The 15,640-nt window shown below is 43.1% G+C and overlaps 1 protein-coding gene across 9 annotated transcripts in view; it reads right to left on the reverse strand.

Moving 5' to 3' along the window:
* LOC105495803 (lin-52 DREAM MuvB core complex component) overlaps positions 1 to 15,640 on the reverse strand; it is a 142,541-nt gene that overhangs the window by 126,745 nt on the left and 156 nt on the right. For 7 of the 9 annotated variants that reach the window (XR_011625746.1, XM_071099884.1, XM_071099879.1 and 4 more), the window contains exons 2-4: positions 7,960 to 8,034; positions 4,611 to 4,648; positions 2,107 to 2,173 (exon numbers count right to left, since the gene is read on the reverse strand). Coding sequence is in view for 8 of the 9 variants with exons in the window: in XM_071099884.1 (XP_070955985.1) it covers positions 2,107 to 2,173; positions 4,611 to 4,648; positions 7,960 to 8,034 (180 nt within the window). In the remaining variant the exon portion in view is untranslated. Of the gene's footprint in view, positions 1 to 2,106; positions 2,174 to 4,610; positions 4,649 to 7,959; positions 8,035 to 8,127; positions 8,522 to 14,727; positions 15,638 to 15,640 lie in introns of those variants that run through there. The other 2 variants (XM_071099882.1, XM_071099881.1) reach the window with 2 other exon arrangements.

Here is a 15,640-nt window from a genome sequence, read left to right on the forward strand (position 1 = left end):
AGGAGCAAAAGGGAGTTGCTTAGGTCAGATCTCTTTCACCATCACAGTTACACTTCTGCAGTGGTGGTTTCACTATTGGGTGTTTCTGTGCTTGAGATATTTTGCAGGCCTTGCATTTGATGGATCAGTTGGTACCACCCAGATCAATAAACTGGTTCATCTGATCTTGTGGCCCCCACCCAGGAACTGACTCAGCACAAGAGGACAGTTCTGACTCCCTGTGATTTCATCTCTGGCCCAATCAATCAGCACTAGCAACTCACTGTCCCCCCAGCCCACCAAATTATCCTTAAAAACTCTGATCCCCAAATTCTTGGGGAGACTGAGTAATAAAAACAAACTCCAGTCTCCTGCACACACACACTCACATACACACGCAAAGACAATATTTAAACATTTTCTTTCCTGAATTTTTATTTAAACAGCACCCAATTCCTTTTAGGTTTAAGACACAGGTCAGTTTGCATAGAATATAATGCTATGATCCCTCATTAAAAATTTAGAGTTGCCTTAAGAAATACATGCTGATGAGATATTATAAAAATGTCTGTTTGAAACATTAGAAGAATGAACCTGAGATGCCCTTGAGACTTAATTTTTCCATGGCAGGAGGAGGGAATCTGCATTTTAGCATTTCATGAAGAACAATGAATTACTTCTAAAACCAAATAAAGGTGTTTTTTTAATCTCATTTATCATGCCACAGTCATTATCTACACCTAGCATAAGTAGACTTTCTTGATATGTTCAGCTGTTTAAATACCTCAAGAATCCCAGGTTTTTACCTTAATTTCAGTCTATTACTTCACAATCATCATGAATCTTATCACCAGAAGGATGATAAAATAAATAAAGTAGGGCAAAAATCATGGAAAATTAATGTTTTTTAATTTAAATTTCCACTTTGTGATTGAGTTTCAAATCATTTATCAAACAACAATATTCACTACTTATAATATTCTTTATAGAAGAAATTGATGGGATAAAAAAATAAAAAATAGGTCTTAACCCACTAAGAGGTTGTCATTTAATAGTACTGACAATATATGGCAGTAAATTCTAAATAAGGCACTTGTGTTATACTGGAAAGAGACTAGACTTAAAAGAGCACAGTTTATGCTGGGCGCAGTGGCTCACACCTGTAATCCCAGCAGTCTGGGAGGCTGAGGTGGGTGGATCACTGGAGGTTAGGAGTTCGAGACCAGCCTGGCCAATATGGTGAAACCCCATCTCTACCAAAAATACAAAAATTAGCCGGGTGTGGTAGGGGGTGCCTGTAGTTCCAGCTACTCAGGAAGCTGAGGCAGGAGAATCGCTTGAACCCAGGAGGCGGAGGCTGCAGTGAGCTGAGATCGCACCACTGCACTCCAGCCTGGGCAACAAGAACGAGACTCCATCTGAAAAAAAAAAAAAAATCAGAGTTAAAATTTTTTAACTTTTTTTTTTTTTTTTTTGAGATAGAGTCTTGCTCTGTCAGCCAGGCTGGAGTGCAGTGGAACAATTGCTCACCACAACCTCCATCTTCTAGGTTCAAGTGATTCTCCTGCCTCAGCCTCCAGAGTAGCTGGGATTACAGAAGCTTGCCACCATGTCTGGTTGATTTTTGTATTTTTAGTAGAGACATGGTTTTGTTATGTTGGTCAGTCTGGTCTCAAACTCCTGACCTCAGGTGATCTGCCCGCCTCAGCCTCCCAAAGTGCTGGGATTACAGGCGTGAGTCACGCCCAGCCAAATTTTAACTCATTCTATCTTGGTTAACTTATGAACTTTGAATATAATCATACCCAACTCACAGGACCTTTATGGGAATTAAATCAAAAAATTTATGTTAGAGCTATTCGTTAACTGTATTATACAAAATCAAGTTCACATTAGAAGAATTTAGCAGCAGCAGCAGAATTCACTAAGACTGAGTCTTGAATTGGCAGGATTTCTACACATGGAAAAGGTAGAGAAGGGCATTACAGACATGAAAAACTACAAATAAGGAAGTTTAAATGAGAAGTCTGAAGCCAAAAATACTTGTAAGGAAACGGAAAAAAAATGGAGAGGTGGTTTAAGGAAAAACATAAATACCCAGTTAAAAGTGTAACCAGCATCACTTACCTTTCAACATGTCGATGTCATCACGTTCTATCTCAGCCATCCATTTGGGCGGAGAACTAGTAATAGGCTGTCAAAAAATAATATATCCATTCAGACACATAGAAAGTATGAAGAGACCCTATTATTTTTATAAGAAATGTAGCCTGGGCCGGATGCAGTGGCTGCCAAGGTGGGCGGATTACTTGAGGTCAGGAGTCAGGAGTTTGAGACCCGCCTGGCCAACAGGCAGAAACCCCATCTCTACTAAAAATACAAAAAAAATTAGCCAGGCGTGGTGGCACACACCTGTAAACTCAGCTACTCGGGAGGCTGAGGCACGAGAATTGCTTGAACCTCTTGAATGTGGGAAGCAGAGGTTGCAGTGAACCAAGATCGTGCCACTGTACTCCAGCCTGGGTGAGAGTATTACTCTGTCTCAAAAAACAAAAAGAAAAAATGCAGCTTGTCACATAGCCTTCAGGTTGTTTGAAAATACTGGCAGATTATAAGTTAAAAAACCTGGATTTCTCCAGGTTTAGATACGGCCTACAAATAGTAACTGTAAAAAACATGGCTCATCTTTAAAGTCAGTCTCAGAGAAATTATTGTGGAAGAACAGGTATGACCACTATTACTGGTTTATGCAGAACAAGTTAGTATAGCAATGAAAGAAATTACTTGAAATTCAGATCTGGTGAAAGATTCCAATTCAACTGTTTGAAACGCTAATCAGTAAGTAACATTCTCTGGCATAGGGGAAGATTCAAAGAAGAATCAAGAATGAGAAAATCCTCATTCTAAGTGAGAGAAGTCTAGAATGGTCATGACTTGGAATTTCACAATTTTATTGTAGGTTTTAGAAAACTTCGGAATTTTACAGTTTTTCATTTATGAAAGTGAACTTAAAACTATGAAAGAAGGGACGGGCGTGACGGCTCACGCCTGTAATCCCAGCACTTTGGGAGGCCAAGGCGGGCGGATCAAGAGGTCAGGAGATCCAGACCATCCTGGCTAGCATGGCGAAACCCCGTCTCTACTGAAAATACAAAAAAAAAATTAGCCCCGTGTGGTGGCGGGCGCCTGTAGTCCCAGCTACTCCGGAGGCTGAGGCAGGAGAATGGCATGAACCTGGGAGGCGGAGCTTGCAGTGAGTCGAGATCGCGCTACTGCATTCCAGCCTGGGCAACAGAGTGAGACTCCGTCTCAAAAACAAACAAACAAAAAAAACCGGCAGAGCGCAATGGCTCAAGCCTGTAATCCCAGCACTTTGGGAGGCCGAGACGGGCGGATCACGAGGTCAGGAGATGGAGACCATCCTGGCTAACACGGTGAAACCCGTCTCTACTAAAAAATACAAAAAACTAGGCGGGTGAGGTGGCGGGCGCCTGTAGTCCCAACTACTCGGGAGGCTGAGGCAGGAGAATGGTGTGAACCTAGGAGGCGGAGCTTGCAGTGAGCCGAGATCGCGCCACTGCACTTCAGCCTCGGCCACAGAGCGAGACTCTGTCTCAAAAAAGAAAAAAAAAAAAACAAAAAAAAAAACCATGAAAGAAAGTCCATTCTTAGAATAGCTCTGGGTCAGCAGTTTAATGCTAGTTGCACACGAGAATCACCTATGTAACTTTTAAAAATATAAATGCCTTGGCCACACTCCAGACATAATGATTTAGAATATGAGGGGTAGGGAAGGGTCCAGTGGAAAAAGTAGAGCAAGGGACTCCTCATATGTGTTTTTCTTTTTTTTATTATTATTTTTTTTCTTGGTGCTCATTTGTTACAGTGCATTTTTCAAGAGCTCCATAGCTGCATGTTGATGATTCTGTCATGCACAAAAGGTAGAGTTGAGAAACATTATTTCAGCTTTGCATCCTTCTCTTTTTTTAATTAAAATGTACTCAGTACCTATTATGTGACAGCAAAACACTTTACACGCATCAGGCCATTTACCTCCAAATCAACTCTATAAAGTAGGTGTTATTTTTCCCATTTTTCACATTAAAAAAAATAATAACAGGTACAATAGCTCACACCTGTAATCCTAATGCTATGGGAGGCTGAAGCAGGAGGATCACTTGAACCCAGGAGTTCAAGACCAGCCTGGGAAACACAGTGAGACCTCATCTCCACAAAAAATTTTAAAAGGCCAGGCCCGGTGGCTCACACCTGTAATCCCAGCACTTTGGGAGGCTGAGGTGGGTGGATCACTTGAGGTCAGGAGTTTGAGACCAGCCTGGCCAACATGGTGAAACCCCAACTCTACTAAAAATACAAAAATTAGCCAGGCATGGTGGTGGGCACCTGTAATCTCAGCTACTTAGAAGGCTGCGGCAGGAGAATTGCTTGAACCTGGTAAGTGGAAGTAGCAGTGAGCCAAGATTGCACCACTGCACTCCAGCCTGGGCGAAAAGTGAGACTTTGTCATAAATAAAATAAAATAAAATAAAAAAGAGAGATCTGAGCTTTCACCCAGGAGCGAAACTTTGGATCGACCTCAGTAGGTAAGGGATATTACTTATATTACTTACACTTTTGAAGGAAGCTGCAAATTCAGCAACACCTGGTACTAAAAGAAAAACAAAACAGTATTTATTCAATAAGTATGATTGCTCAGGCATAGAAGATCCAAATAATAAGAAAATAAGAAAACAGCTTTGTCTGTTTTCTTATAGTTTAGAACAAGAGAAAGAATAAACCAATAACTATAATACTGTTTCAGTCCTCAAAGAAAGATGCCAGGGCTATGGGAAGACCAAAAATGGGAAGCTAAGTCAGACCCAGGGGGGCATAAAAAGCTTCTCAAGGAAAATAATGCCTCAACTGAACTTGGAAGGACCAGGAGTTAGCTGGTTGGGAGGGTGGTAAGATACAATATCTCTTACCAGAAACTTTAAACTGCCTTTTTAGAGATGCTATTCTGTCAATCCAATTTTATTTATTTTAGGTTTCTCACAGAAAGAATCACATTAAAAGGCAGAAAAATAAAAATCAGGGCTGGGCATTCTGGGAAGCCAAGGCAGGAGGATCACTTGAAGATCAGCCTGGGCAACAAGGCAAGACTCCAGACTCTACAAAAAATTAAAAAACTGGGCCGGGTGCGGTGGCTCATGCCTGTAATCCCAGCACTTAGGGAGGCTGAAGCAGGTGAATCACTCGAGCTCAGGAGTTGGAGACCAGCCTGGGCAATATAGTGAAACCCCATCTCTACAAAAAATACAAAACTTAGCCAGGCATAGTGACATGCACCCCAGTCCTAGCTACTTGGAAGGCTTGAGCCCAGGAAGTTGAGGCTGCAGTGAGCCATGATCACACCACTGCACTCCAACCTGGGCAACAGAGCAAGACCCTGTCCCCCAAAAAAACAAAAAACAAAACACAAAAAAACAGTTAGTTGGGCATGGTAATGCACACCTATAGTCCTAGCTACTCAGGACGCTGAGGCAGGAGGATGGCTTGAATTCAGAAGTTGGAGGCTGCAGTAAACTATCATTGTGACATTGCACTTTAGCCTCGGTGATAGAATGAGACTCTGTCTCTAAAAAAATAAATAATTAAAATAAGATCTTTGCCTGAGCTCAGGAGTTCGAGACCAGTCTGGACAACACAGTGAAACCCCGTCTCTACTAAAATACAAAAGATTAGCCAGGTGTGGCAGCATGCACCTATAGTCCCGGCTACTTGTGAGGCTGAGGCAGGAGAATTGCTTGAACCCGGGAAGTAGAAGTTGCTGTGAGCTGAGATCACCCCACTGCACTCCAACCTGGGCAACAGAGCGAGACTCTATCTCAAAAAAAAAAAAAAAAAAGTTCAATCTCACCAAAAAGGAAATACAGAATGAAAGTAATAGATGAGTAACATCTAATACTGGCTAGAATGTGAGGAAAGGGGCCCTCATACAGTTATTCTCTTCCATGTATACAAAGATATGTATACCTGAGTATTCACTGATAAACTATCTGTAAAATCAAAAACTAGATATAGGCTGGGCACAGTGTCTCACACCTGTAATCCTAGCACTCTGGGAAGCCAAGGTGGAAAGACGGCCTGAGGCCAGGAGTCCAAGACCAGTCTGGGCAACACGGTGAGACCCTGTCCCCCGCAAAAATTTTTTTTAAATAGCTGGTTGTGGTGGTGCATGCCTGTGGTCCCAGCTACTCAGGAGGCTGAAGTGAGAGGATCACTCGAGCCCAGGAGGTTGAGGCTGTAGTCAGCTGTGATCATGCCACTGCACAAAGCCTGGGTGACAGTGAGACCCTGGCTCAAATTAAAAAAACAACAACAACAACAAAAACTAGATATAACTTAAGTTTCCAAATAATGTGTGAATATATAAACTATAATATATCCATACAATGAAATGAAGTAGACATACACATACCAAGATGGAACTGTTCATATGTGGAGTAAGTTAAGTGGCAGGCCACATGTATAACTCCATCATTATGAACAAAAAAAAAATCCCTCTTATATATACTTTAAAAATTATTATTTCCTTATCTGTATAAGTATAAAACAGGTCAAAAGGATGTCTACCTTTTTTTTTTTTTTTTTGAGACAGAGCTTCACTCTTTGTTGCTCAACCTGGAGTACAATGGAGTGATCTCAGCTCACTGCAACCTCCGCTCACTGCAACCTACACCTTCCAGGTTCAAGCGATTCTCCTGCCTCAGTCTCCCAAACAGCTGGGATTACAGGCATGTGCCACCACGCCCAGATAATTTTTTGTATTTTTAGTAGAAACTGGGTTTCACCATGTTAGCCAGGCTGATCTCAAACTCCTGATGTCAGGTAATCCGCCCACCTCGGCCTCTCAATGTGCTTGGATTACAGGCATGAGCCACCACACCTGGCCGGAGTTGTACCTTTTACAAGGATTTGTGCGATTAAAAGTGATTAACTTTGTAAGAGTGGGCCAGGTGCAGTGGTTCAGGCCTCTAATACCAGCACTCTGGGAGGTCAAGGCAGGCAGATCATCTGAGGTCAGGAGTTTGAGACCAACGTGGCCAACATAGTGAAACCCCGTCTCTACTAAAAACACAAAAAATTAGCCGGGCGTGGTGGCACGCACCTGTAGTCCCAGCTACCTGGGAGGCTGAGGCAGGAGAATCGCTTGAATCCTGAGGCAGAGGATGCAGTGACCTGAGTGCACCACTGCACTCTACCCTGGGAGACAGAGAGAGACTCTGGTTCAAACAAAACAATTATTATTGCTTAAAGGCTCCTTATTTTCTGAGTTGCACTGTGTTCTGAAAAAATTAAAACACCAAACAGCTATTCTTAACACTGGACTTCAGTCTCTTCTCTTTGAAATAAAATAAAACTTTAATCATTAAAGTTAAATGATAACTCTTCAGGCTGGTCTGATGGTAGTGGGTTATCAGAACTTCTTTTTTTTTTTTTTTGAGACAAAGTCTCACTCTGTCACCCAGGCTGAAGTGCAGTGGCACGATCTCTGCTCACTGCAGCCTCCGCCTCTTGGGTTCAAAAGATTCTCATGCCTCAACCTCCTGAGTAGCTGAGATTACAGGCGTGTGCCACTACATCCAGCTAATATTTCTATTTTTTTTTTTAGTAGAGACAGGGTTTCGCCATGTTGGCCACGCTGGTCTCAAACTCCTGACCTCAGGTAATCCTCCCAACTCGGCCTCCCAAAGTGCTGGGATTACGGGCATGAGCCAACAGGCTCAGCCAGTTATCAGAACTTATTAATGTTAGCGTCACTAAAGTTTGTATACAATCCCCCACTGCTAAATTTGACTAGCTTCAAAATAAATAAAAATTTACCAAATAAATAAATGATAACTCTTTAAAAATCTGTTTAAAAAGGAGCATTGTTTCTCCTATATTGACTCTGATATAAAAAAAGCAAAAACTTACATTGTTCTGGCCAAAGATCTGGTGAGGCACGGTCAAGTTTTTCAAAACTTAGCAAAGATGCTTCCAGATCTGTCCCTAGAACAAAACATCCAGATGAACCAAGAAGATAGGAAACACATTAATGTATATGACACTTCAATCTCAAAGGACATAAACTGGAACACTCACCTGGAAGTCTAGAGATATGAGTTCTGTAACTATTGATGCCACTGGTCCGTGATAGAATACAAATACATCATTCTCCCTTACCAAACCTCACTCTTTCAATCTATGAATGGGAGTGATATTTTATTGGGAGTGTTAAGAAAAATGAGTATCAATAAACCCACGTGCATTTTCATTCATACTCTTGTGCTTTCCTCCAGTTACAATGAATTAAGTGTTTCTACTTCCATGAAACAGACTCTTCTGATAGCACTCTAGATGCCACCTTCTTTTGCTTTGTCAAGGACATCACTTGAATATCATCTTTCTCATGTACCATCAGTTTCTACCTTCTCTAGCCTCATGCTCAGTAGCAATCAAGCGGGTTGCAGAATCTGTGCTTAAAAAAAAAAAAAAAAAAAAAAAGCCGGGCGCGGTGGCTCAAGCCTATAAACCCAGCACTTTGGGAGGCCGAGACGGGCGGATCACAAGGTCAGGAGATCGAGACCATCCTGGCTAACCCAGTGAAACCCCGTCTCTACTAAAAAATACAAAAAACTAGCTGGGCGAGGTGGCAGGCGCCTGTAGTCCCAGCTACTCGGGAGGCTGAGGCAGGAGAATGGCGTAAACCCGGGAGGCGGAGCTTGCAGTGAGCTGAGATCTGGCCACTGCACTCCAGCCTGGGCGACAAATCAAGGAAAAAAAAACAAAAAACAAAAAAAAAAAACCCCAGCCGGACGTGGTGGCTCACACCTGTAATCCCAGCACTTCGGGAGGCCAACACGTGAATCACAAGGTCAGGAGTTCAAGACCAGCCTGGCCAACATGGTGAAACCCTGTCTCTACTAAAATACAAAAAATTAGCTGGGTGTAGTGGCAGGCACCTGTAATCCCAGCTACTCGGGAGGCTGAGGGACGAGAATCGCTTAAACCCGGGAGGCAGAGGTTGCAGTGAGCCAAGATCGCACCACTGCACTCCAGCCCAGGCAACAGAGTGAGATTCCATCTCAAAAAAAAAAAACAAAAAACAAAACAAAACAAAAAACCACCAGGGCAGGTGGGGTGCCTCATGCCTATAATCCCAGCACTTTGGGAGGCCAAGCTCAGGAGTTCAAGAGCAGCCTGGGCAACACAGTGAAACCTGGCTGGGCGTGGTGGTGTACCCTTGTAGTCAGTCCCAGCTACTCAGGAGGCTGAGGTGGGAGAGTGACTTCAGCCTGGCAGGTCGAAGCTGCAGTGAGTAAGCTCTGTTTGTCCCACTGAACTCCAGCCTGCATGACAAAGTGGGACACTGCTTTAAAAAAAAAAAGAAAAGAAAACCAAAAACCCTTTCTCTTGACCCCATGACCTCTTCCATACCCCCTTCACTGCAAAAGTTCTTATGTTTTCTTTTCTGCTGTCTCTACTTCCTTACATCACTCTCTCTCCTTAATGTACAACAATCAGGCTTCTGTCCCTACATACATAGAAACTGCTATTGTCAAGGCATCTATGACCTATGTTGCCAAATCCAGAGGTCACTTCTCTATTCCATCTTTTTTTTTTTTTTTTTTTTGAGACGGAGTTTCGCTCGTCTCCTAGTCTAGAGTGTAATAATGTGATCTAGGCTCACTGCAACCTTAGCCTCCCAGGTTCAAGTGATTCTCCTGCCTCAGCCTCCTAAGTAGCTGGGATGACAGGCACATGCCACCATGCCCCACTAATTTTTTATTTTTAGTATTTTTAGTAGAGATGGGGTTTCACCACGTTGGCCAGGCTGGTCTCGAACTCCTGACCTCAGGTGATCCACCTGCCTCGGCCTCCCAAAGTGCTGGGATTACAGGTGTGAGCCACCATACTCAGCCTGTTCTGTCTCATGTGATGTTTTTGCAGCATCCACACACCCCGCTTCTATAAAACTACTATGCTGGTTTCTCTCCTACCTCACTGACTCTCCTTTTTCCTTCTCCTTTTTCACTCAGGCCCCATCCTACACTGGCTCCTCTCTCTACCTCACTTTAGTGGCATAAATTGAAACACACAGAAAACAGGAAAATACTGGGTAGAAGAAGAGGGTGGTCCCCCGGCAAAGGCAGCACCCTCAAGTCTGGAAACCTGCGGCCAGAAATGGGAACAGGCTTTCCTGTTTTCATGCCCAAAAGTTGGCTTTTGGCCCACCATGCCCCACTATTCTATACCCATGTAAACCCCAAACTCCAGGCTCCACAAGGAGATGAACAGAAGGGCAGAAGAACTGCAGAGAGAAGAGAAGGAGCATCTGAATGCCAAGAGAAGTTTGGCTGGGGACGGTCAGAGATGAGATCAGCCACTGAATAGCCAAACTCCAGGGATAGATCACCTTCCCACTCCCTCCCCTTTCCAGCTCCCCATCCATCCCGCTGAGAGCCACCTCCACCACCCAATAAAACTCATACATTCACCATCCTTCAAGTCCATGTGCAATCTGATTCTTCCTGGACACCAGACAAGGACCCTGGTACCAAGAGGGCACTGAGTCACTTAACACTTAAGCATCTGCAGACAGCAAAGCTAAAAGAGTGCACTGGCTGGGCACGGTGGCTCATGCCTGTAATCCCAGCACTTTGGGAGGCCGCGGCAGGTGGATCACTTGAGGTCAGGAGTTCAAGACCAGCCTGGCCAACATGGTGAAACGCTGTCTCTACTAAAAATACAAAAATTGGCCAGGTGTGGGGGCACACACCTGTAATGCTAGCTACTGGGGAGGCCGAGGCAGGAGAATCATTTGAACCTGGGAGGTGGAGGTTGCAGTGAGCCAAGATCATGCCACTGCACTCTAGCCTGGGCAACAGAGCGAGACCCTATCTCAAAAAAACAACAACAAAAAAAGAGTGCACTGTTATACATGCCCATTTGGGCTTTGGGAGTCACAGGAACCCACCCCTAGATGCTACCATGGGGCTGGAGCCCAAAAGTGCTCGCCCTGACTCCTACACCCGCCCATCTGCATGCTCCCCCTCCCGTAAAAGGTTTGAGTGCACAAAGACAAGCCACACCCCTGTCATATATCCTGGGGTTAGGGAACTCTCCTGTTTCAACATGAGGACTTTATCTTCATCTGTATGCCAATGATTCCATATTTACATTTCCATTGCCAACCTTTCTAAAGAACTACAAAGGTTTATGTCCAAGTGGTTATTTGAATCCCTCTCTATTTACATATGAAAAAACCGCTTAAGGTCAGATGCAGTGGTGCACGCCTGTAATCCCAGCACTTTGGGAGGCCGAGATGGGTGGATTGCTTGAGTTTGAGACCAGCCTGGCCAACATGGCGAAACCCCATCTCTACAAAAAGCAAAAAATTAGCCAGGTGTGGTGGTGTCAGCCTGTAGTCCCAGCTACTTGGGAGGCTGAGGTGGCAGGATGGCTTGAGCCCAGAGGTGGTGGCTGCAGTGAGCTAAGATCACACCACTGCACTCCAGCCTGGGTATAAGAGCCACACCTTGTCTCAAAAAAAAAAAAAAAAAAAAATCCCACTTAAACCTAATTATCTTCAAAACCATATTCCCCCAATCTTCTCCCATCTCAAGAAATAGCACTACCATAAACCCTACTTCTCAAATCGAAAACCCAGATGTCATCCTTCATGCATTCTTTTCCTTCACCCTTCCATAACCAATCCATGAGTAAATCTAGTCATTTCTACCTTCAAAATACATCCTGAAATCGAATAACCTGAGGAACCACCACTTCCCTCTTGGACTACTTCAACAGCCTCTTAACAGATCTCTCTGCTCCCATTCTTACCCTTTCCCCTTCACGTCCCCAAATCTATTCTCTATAAAGAGGCCAGAAATGATTTTTTTAAATGTCAATCAGTTCGTGTCACTCTGCAGCTTAAAGTTCCTCCCAGTTAAATCTGTGAATGTGTATCTACCATACTCTATAAAATCTTACTCAGCCTCTGCCTAATTCTTTGACATCATTTCTCTTCCACTCTTCCCTTGCACAGAGTAGTACTCAATATTAACATTCGTTGAGTTTTTATTGTATGCTCAGTATGCTAACCAGTTGCATAACTAGTTCATTTAATGCTATAAACAGCGGTTCTTAACATTTTCTGGGTAAGCCACATCTTTGGAAATCTGGGAAAAAAAATGAACTCACTCCCCAGAAAATACACATATGTCAAAATTTTTCAACATGTACTTTTCTCTAAACTGAATTTGTTTTGCCAAATATCCCAAAGGAATTTCCAATGGCATTTTAATTGTAAAGAACTCAACTAATACACTGCCTTAACTAAAGCATTAAAAATTAGCTTCTCTTTGTTACCAATTTCTGAGGAATGTTCAACCATAACAAAAATAAAGTTATTGGGCCAGGTGCGGTGGCTCGTGTCTGGAATCCCAGTGCTTTGGGAAGCTGAGGCAGGAAGATTGTCTGAGCCCAGGAGTTTGAGACCAGCCTGGGCAACATAGTGAGACTTTATCTCTACAAAAAATAATAAGGCAGGGCACGGTGGCTCACGTCTGTAATCTTAGCACTTTGGGAGGCTGAGGTGAGTGGATCACCTGAGGTCAAGAGTTTGAGACCAGCCTGGGCAATATGGTAAAACCCTGTCTCTACTAAAAATACAAAAATTAGCCAGGTGTGGTGGTGTGTGCCTGTTATCCCAGCTACTGGAGAGGCTGAGGCATGAGAATTACTTGAACCCAGGAGGCAGGGATTGCAGTGACCTGAGATCGTGCCACGGCACTCCAGCCTGGGTGACAGAGTGAGACTCCGTCTCAAAACAAAATAAATAATAATTACAATAAATTAGCTGGGCATGGTGGTGTGAGCCTATAGTACCAGCTACTTGGGAGGTTGAGACGGGAGGATAGCTTGAGCCTTTGAGGGTGCAGTGAGCTATAATCATACCACTGCATTTCAGCATGGGCAATAGAGTGAGAGAGACCCTGTCTCTAAAAGAAAATTTTAAAAAAAATTATTGGGGGTACAATCTAATAACCTACACGGGTGACCTTATGATACCACAGTCTGGGATAGAACTCAGACTCTGCTGTGAGTCTTACTCTCATAAATTAAGTAATTAGATGGCTGTATTTGAATTTCAGTTTTCTCCTTTTCAAAGAAGCTCCAGCAAATTTATCACGAAAAAGACAAAAGAGTAAATGACAAACATTTTCAAGTCAATGTTATCTGAATTAAATTTTAAAGACAGTGACAGGTGGAACACTAAAAATAGAAGTGAGAGAGCTAGGCCACGGAATATTTTGGAATGAGATACTTACTGAGACGCTGAATTTAAGTTCAAAGTGCTTGACTTGATTTTTTCAGATTAAAAGAAAACATTAGGTGGAGAGGAGTAAAACTTTGTAAGAGATGAGAATGAAGACTTTTAAAAATCAAGAGTGCAAATAAAGTGACCATAGGGATGGCTAGAAGACCAAAGGAAAAAAATTTAACATTTTTAATACTCTTCCTGGCCAAAGAAAGGAAACTAAATTGAGAGAAGACAAGGAAAAAAAAACCAAACTCAAGGAACACATCTCTAAAATCCCCAAAATTTGTAAAACCAATTTTAAAATAAACTAAAAAATTTAATAACAATTACCTCTATTTCTATCACTTGGCTTTTTAAAAAAATTGTGGTGAAATATACATAAATTTTACCATTTTAATAACTTTTAAGTATAGAGTTCAGTGGTATTAAGTACATTAATTGTGCAATCATCACATTCATTTCCAGAACACTTTCACCTTCCCAAACTGAAATTTGGTACCCATTAACAATAACTCCCTATTCCCTTTTTAAATGCCTTTCTTTCTGGCGAGAGAAGGACATTTTTGCAAGAGAGCACCCAGGAAGGAGAATCTCTTTTGACTCCAAACATCCAAATTTCTTGTTTTTCCTTCTTTTTTTTTTTGAGACGGGGTCTCGCTTTGTCACCCAGACTGGAGTGCAGTGACATGAACATGGTTCACTGCAGCCTCCACCCCCAGGCTCAAGTGATTCTCTTGCCTTAGCCCCCCCAAGTAGCTGGGACTACAGGTGCACGGCACCACACCCAGATAATTTTTGTATTTTTTTGTAGAGATGGGGTTTCACCATGTTGTCTAGGCTCGTCTTCAACTCCTGAGCTCAGGCAATCTGCCTGCCTCAGCCTCCCAAAGTGCTGGGATTAGAAGTGTGAACCACCACGCCCGGCCATAATTTCTAACACAGTATGTACCTGTGCTCACAAAATTTAAGACTCGGTTAAACGTAAAACTTAAGATCAAGTAATATATTATTTCTGCACATATCTAATCAATCTTTCAATACATGTTAATTAAAGACCTACTGTTTGTCAGGCACTGTGCTAAACCTGGGATCCAGCTATGAACAAGACAAACTTGTAATTTATAATCTAGCGTACAAGGGGCAAAGTTAACATAGTAACTATGCTGACAAGGAAGATGCTGAGGCAATGAATAATGGTGGGGAAGGGCAACTCCAGATACTGTGTTCTAAGAAAGACTCTTTGGGAGGTGACATCTAAAAAGAGAACTGAAACTGGAAAAAAAAAAAAAAAAAGTGTGTATGTTTGAGTCATCTTTTGGTCTCCCAAAGCACCTAGCATTATGCCTTTCATGTAGTAGGTACTCAATACAGCTCACCTTGGCTTCAATTTCTTCATTCCTGCAATGAACTTCCAAGATTCCTTCCAAATACAAAATCTGTTTGTCTAAGGGAGGGAAACCTATATATCAATAAAATCGATATATAGTTGGGATGCGGATGGTAGAACTAAAAATGAGTTTAAAAATGACTGCAAGACCCTCTCTAAAGCAGAACCAAAAGCAAAAGCATGGGAGTATACCAAAACAACTTGTTACTTGAGATGACTTGCATTTTACACAACATATAAACAGAAATCGTTCATTCACTCAGCCTTAAGAAACAACACGTAAAGCAGATGAAAGAGCGGTTGCGACCTGTGCAAGACAACACTTAAAAGCTCAATACTCATTCTCCTCGCGACTCTCTCGGCGAGGGGCCGAGAACGTCCCCCGCTTCTCTTGCTGCCACGGCAATGGTCCCAAACTGAGGAGACAGGAGAGAGATCATGTTTCTCTTGCGGTTCACTATCGAGATGGGGTCAGCCAGCAGCCCCTGCGAGGGTTTGAGAATCGTTCCATCCGTGCGCTCAATCAGAAGAGAACTGATCCTTTCAATGGGATACCCCAAGGAGAAAACTACAGTAAGGCACGTCCTCCAGTAACATCTCCTCCTCGACCCTCAGCCTCGCCCAAATAGAGATAAGGAAGGGCCAGGGCGACCCCTGTCCTTTTACCCAGAATGAGTCCCTCCCTAGTGCCCTCCTCCACACGCCTGGTACAGAGCAGGGAAACTGGGCACCTCTGAAGCTGCTGCGAAGAACCGGTGAGCTGAAGACGGCGATGGATCGCAAGAAAAAAAACAAAAGGGAAAGGAGAAGAGCCCAAGAAAGAAATGTATGTTCGAGGGGCAGAGACAGAGTGGATGTTCCCCATACAGCAAAGAAGGAGGCTGCAGGCAAACATCCCTAAG

Source organism: Macaca nemestrina, chromosome 7, assembly GCF_043159975.1.
Source record: "Macaca nemestrina isolate mMacNem1 chromosome 7, mMacNem.hap1, whole genome shotgun sequence".
In the NCBI taxonomy this organism is placed as follows: domain Eukaryota; kingdom Metazoa; phylum Chordata; class Mammalia; order Primates; family Cercopithecidae; genus Macaca; species Macaca nemestrina.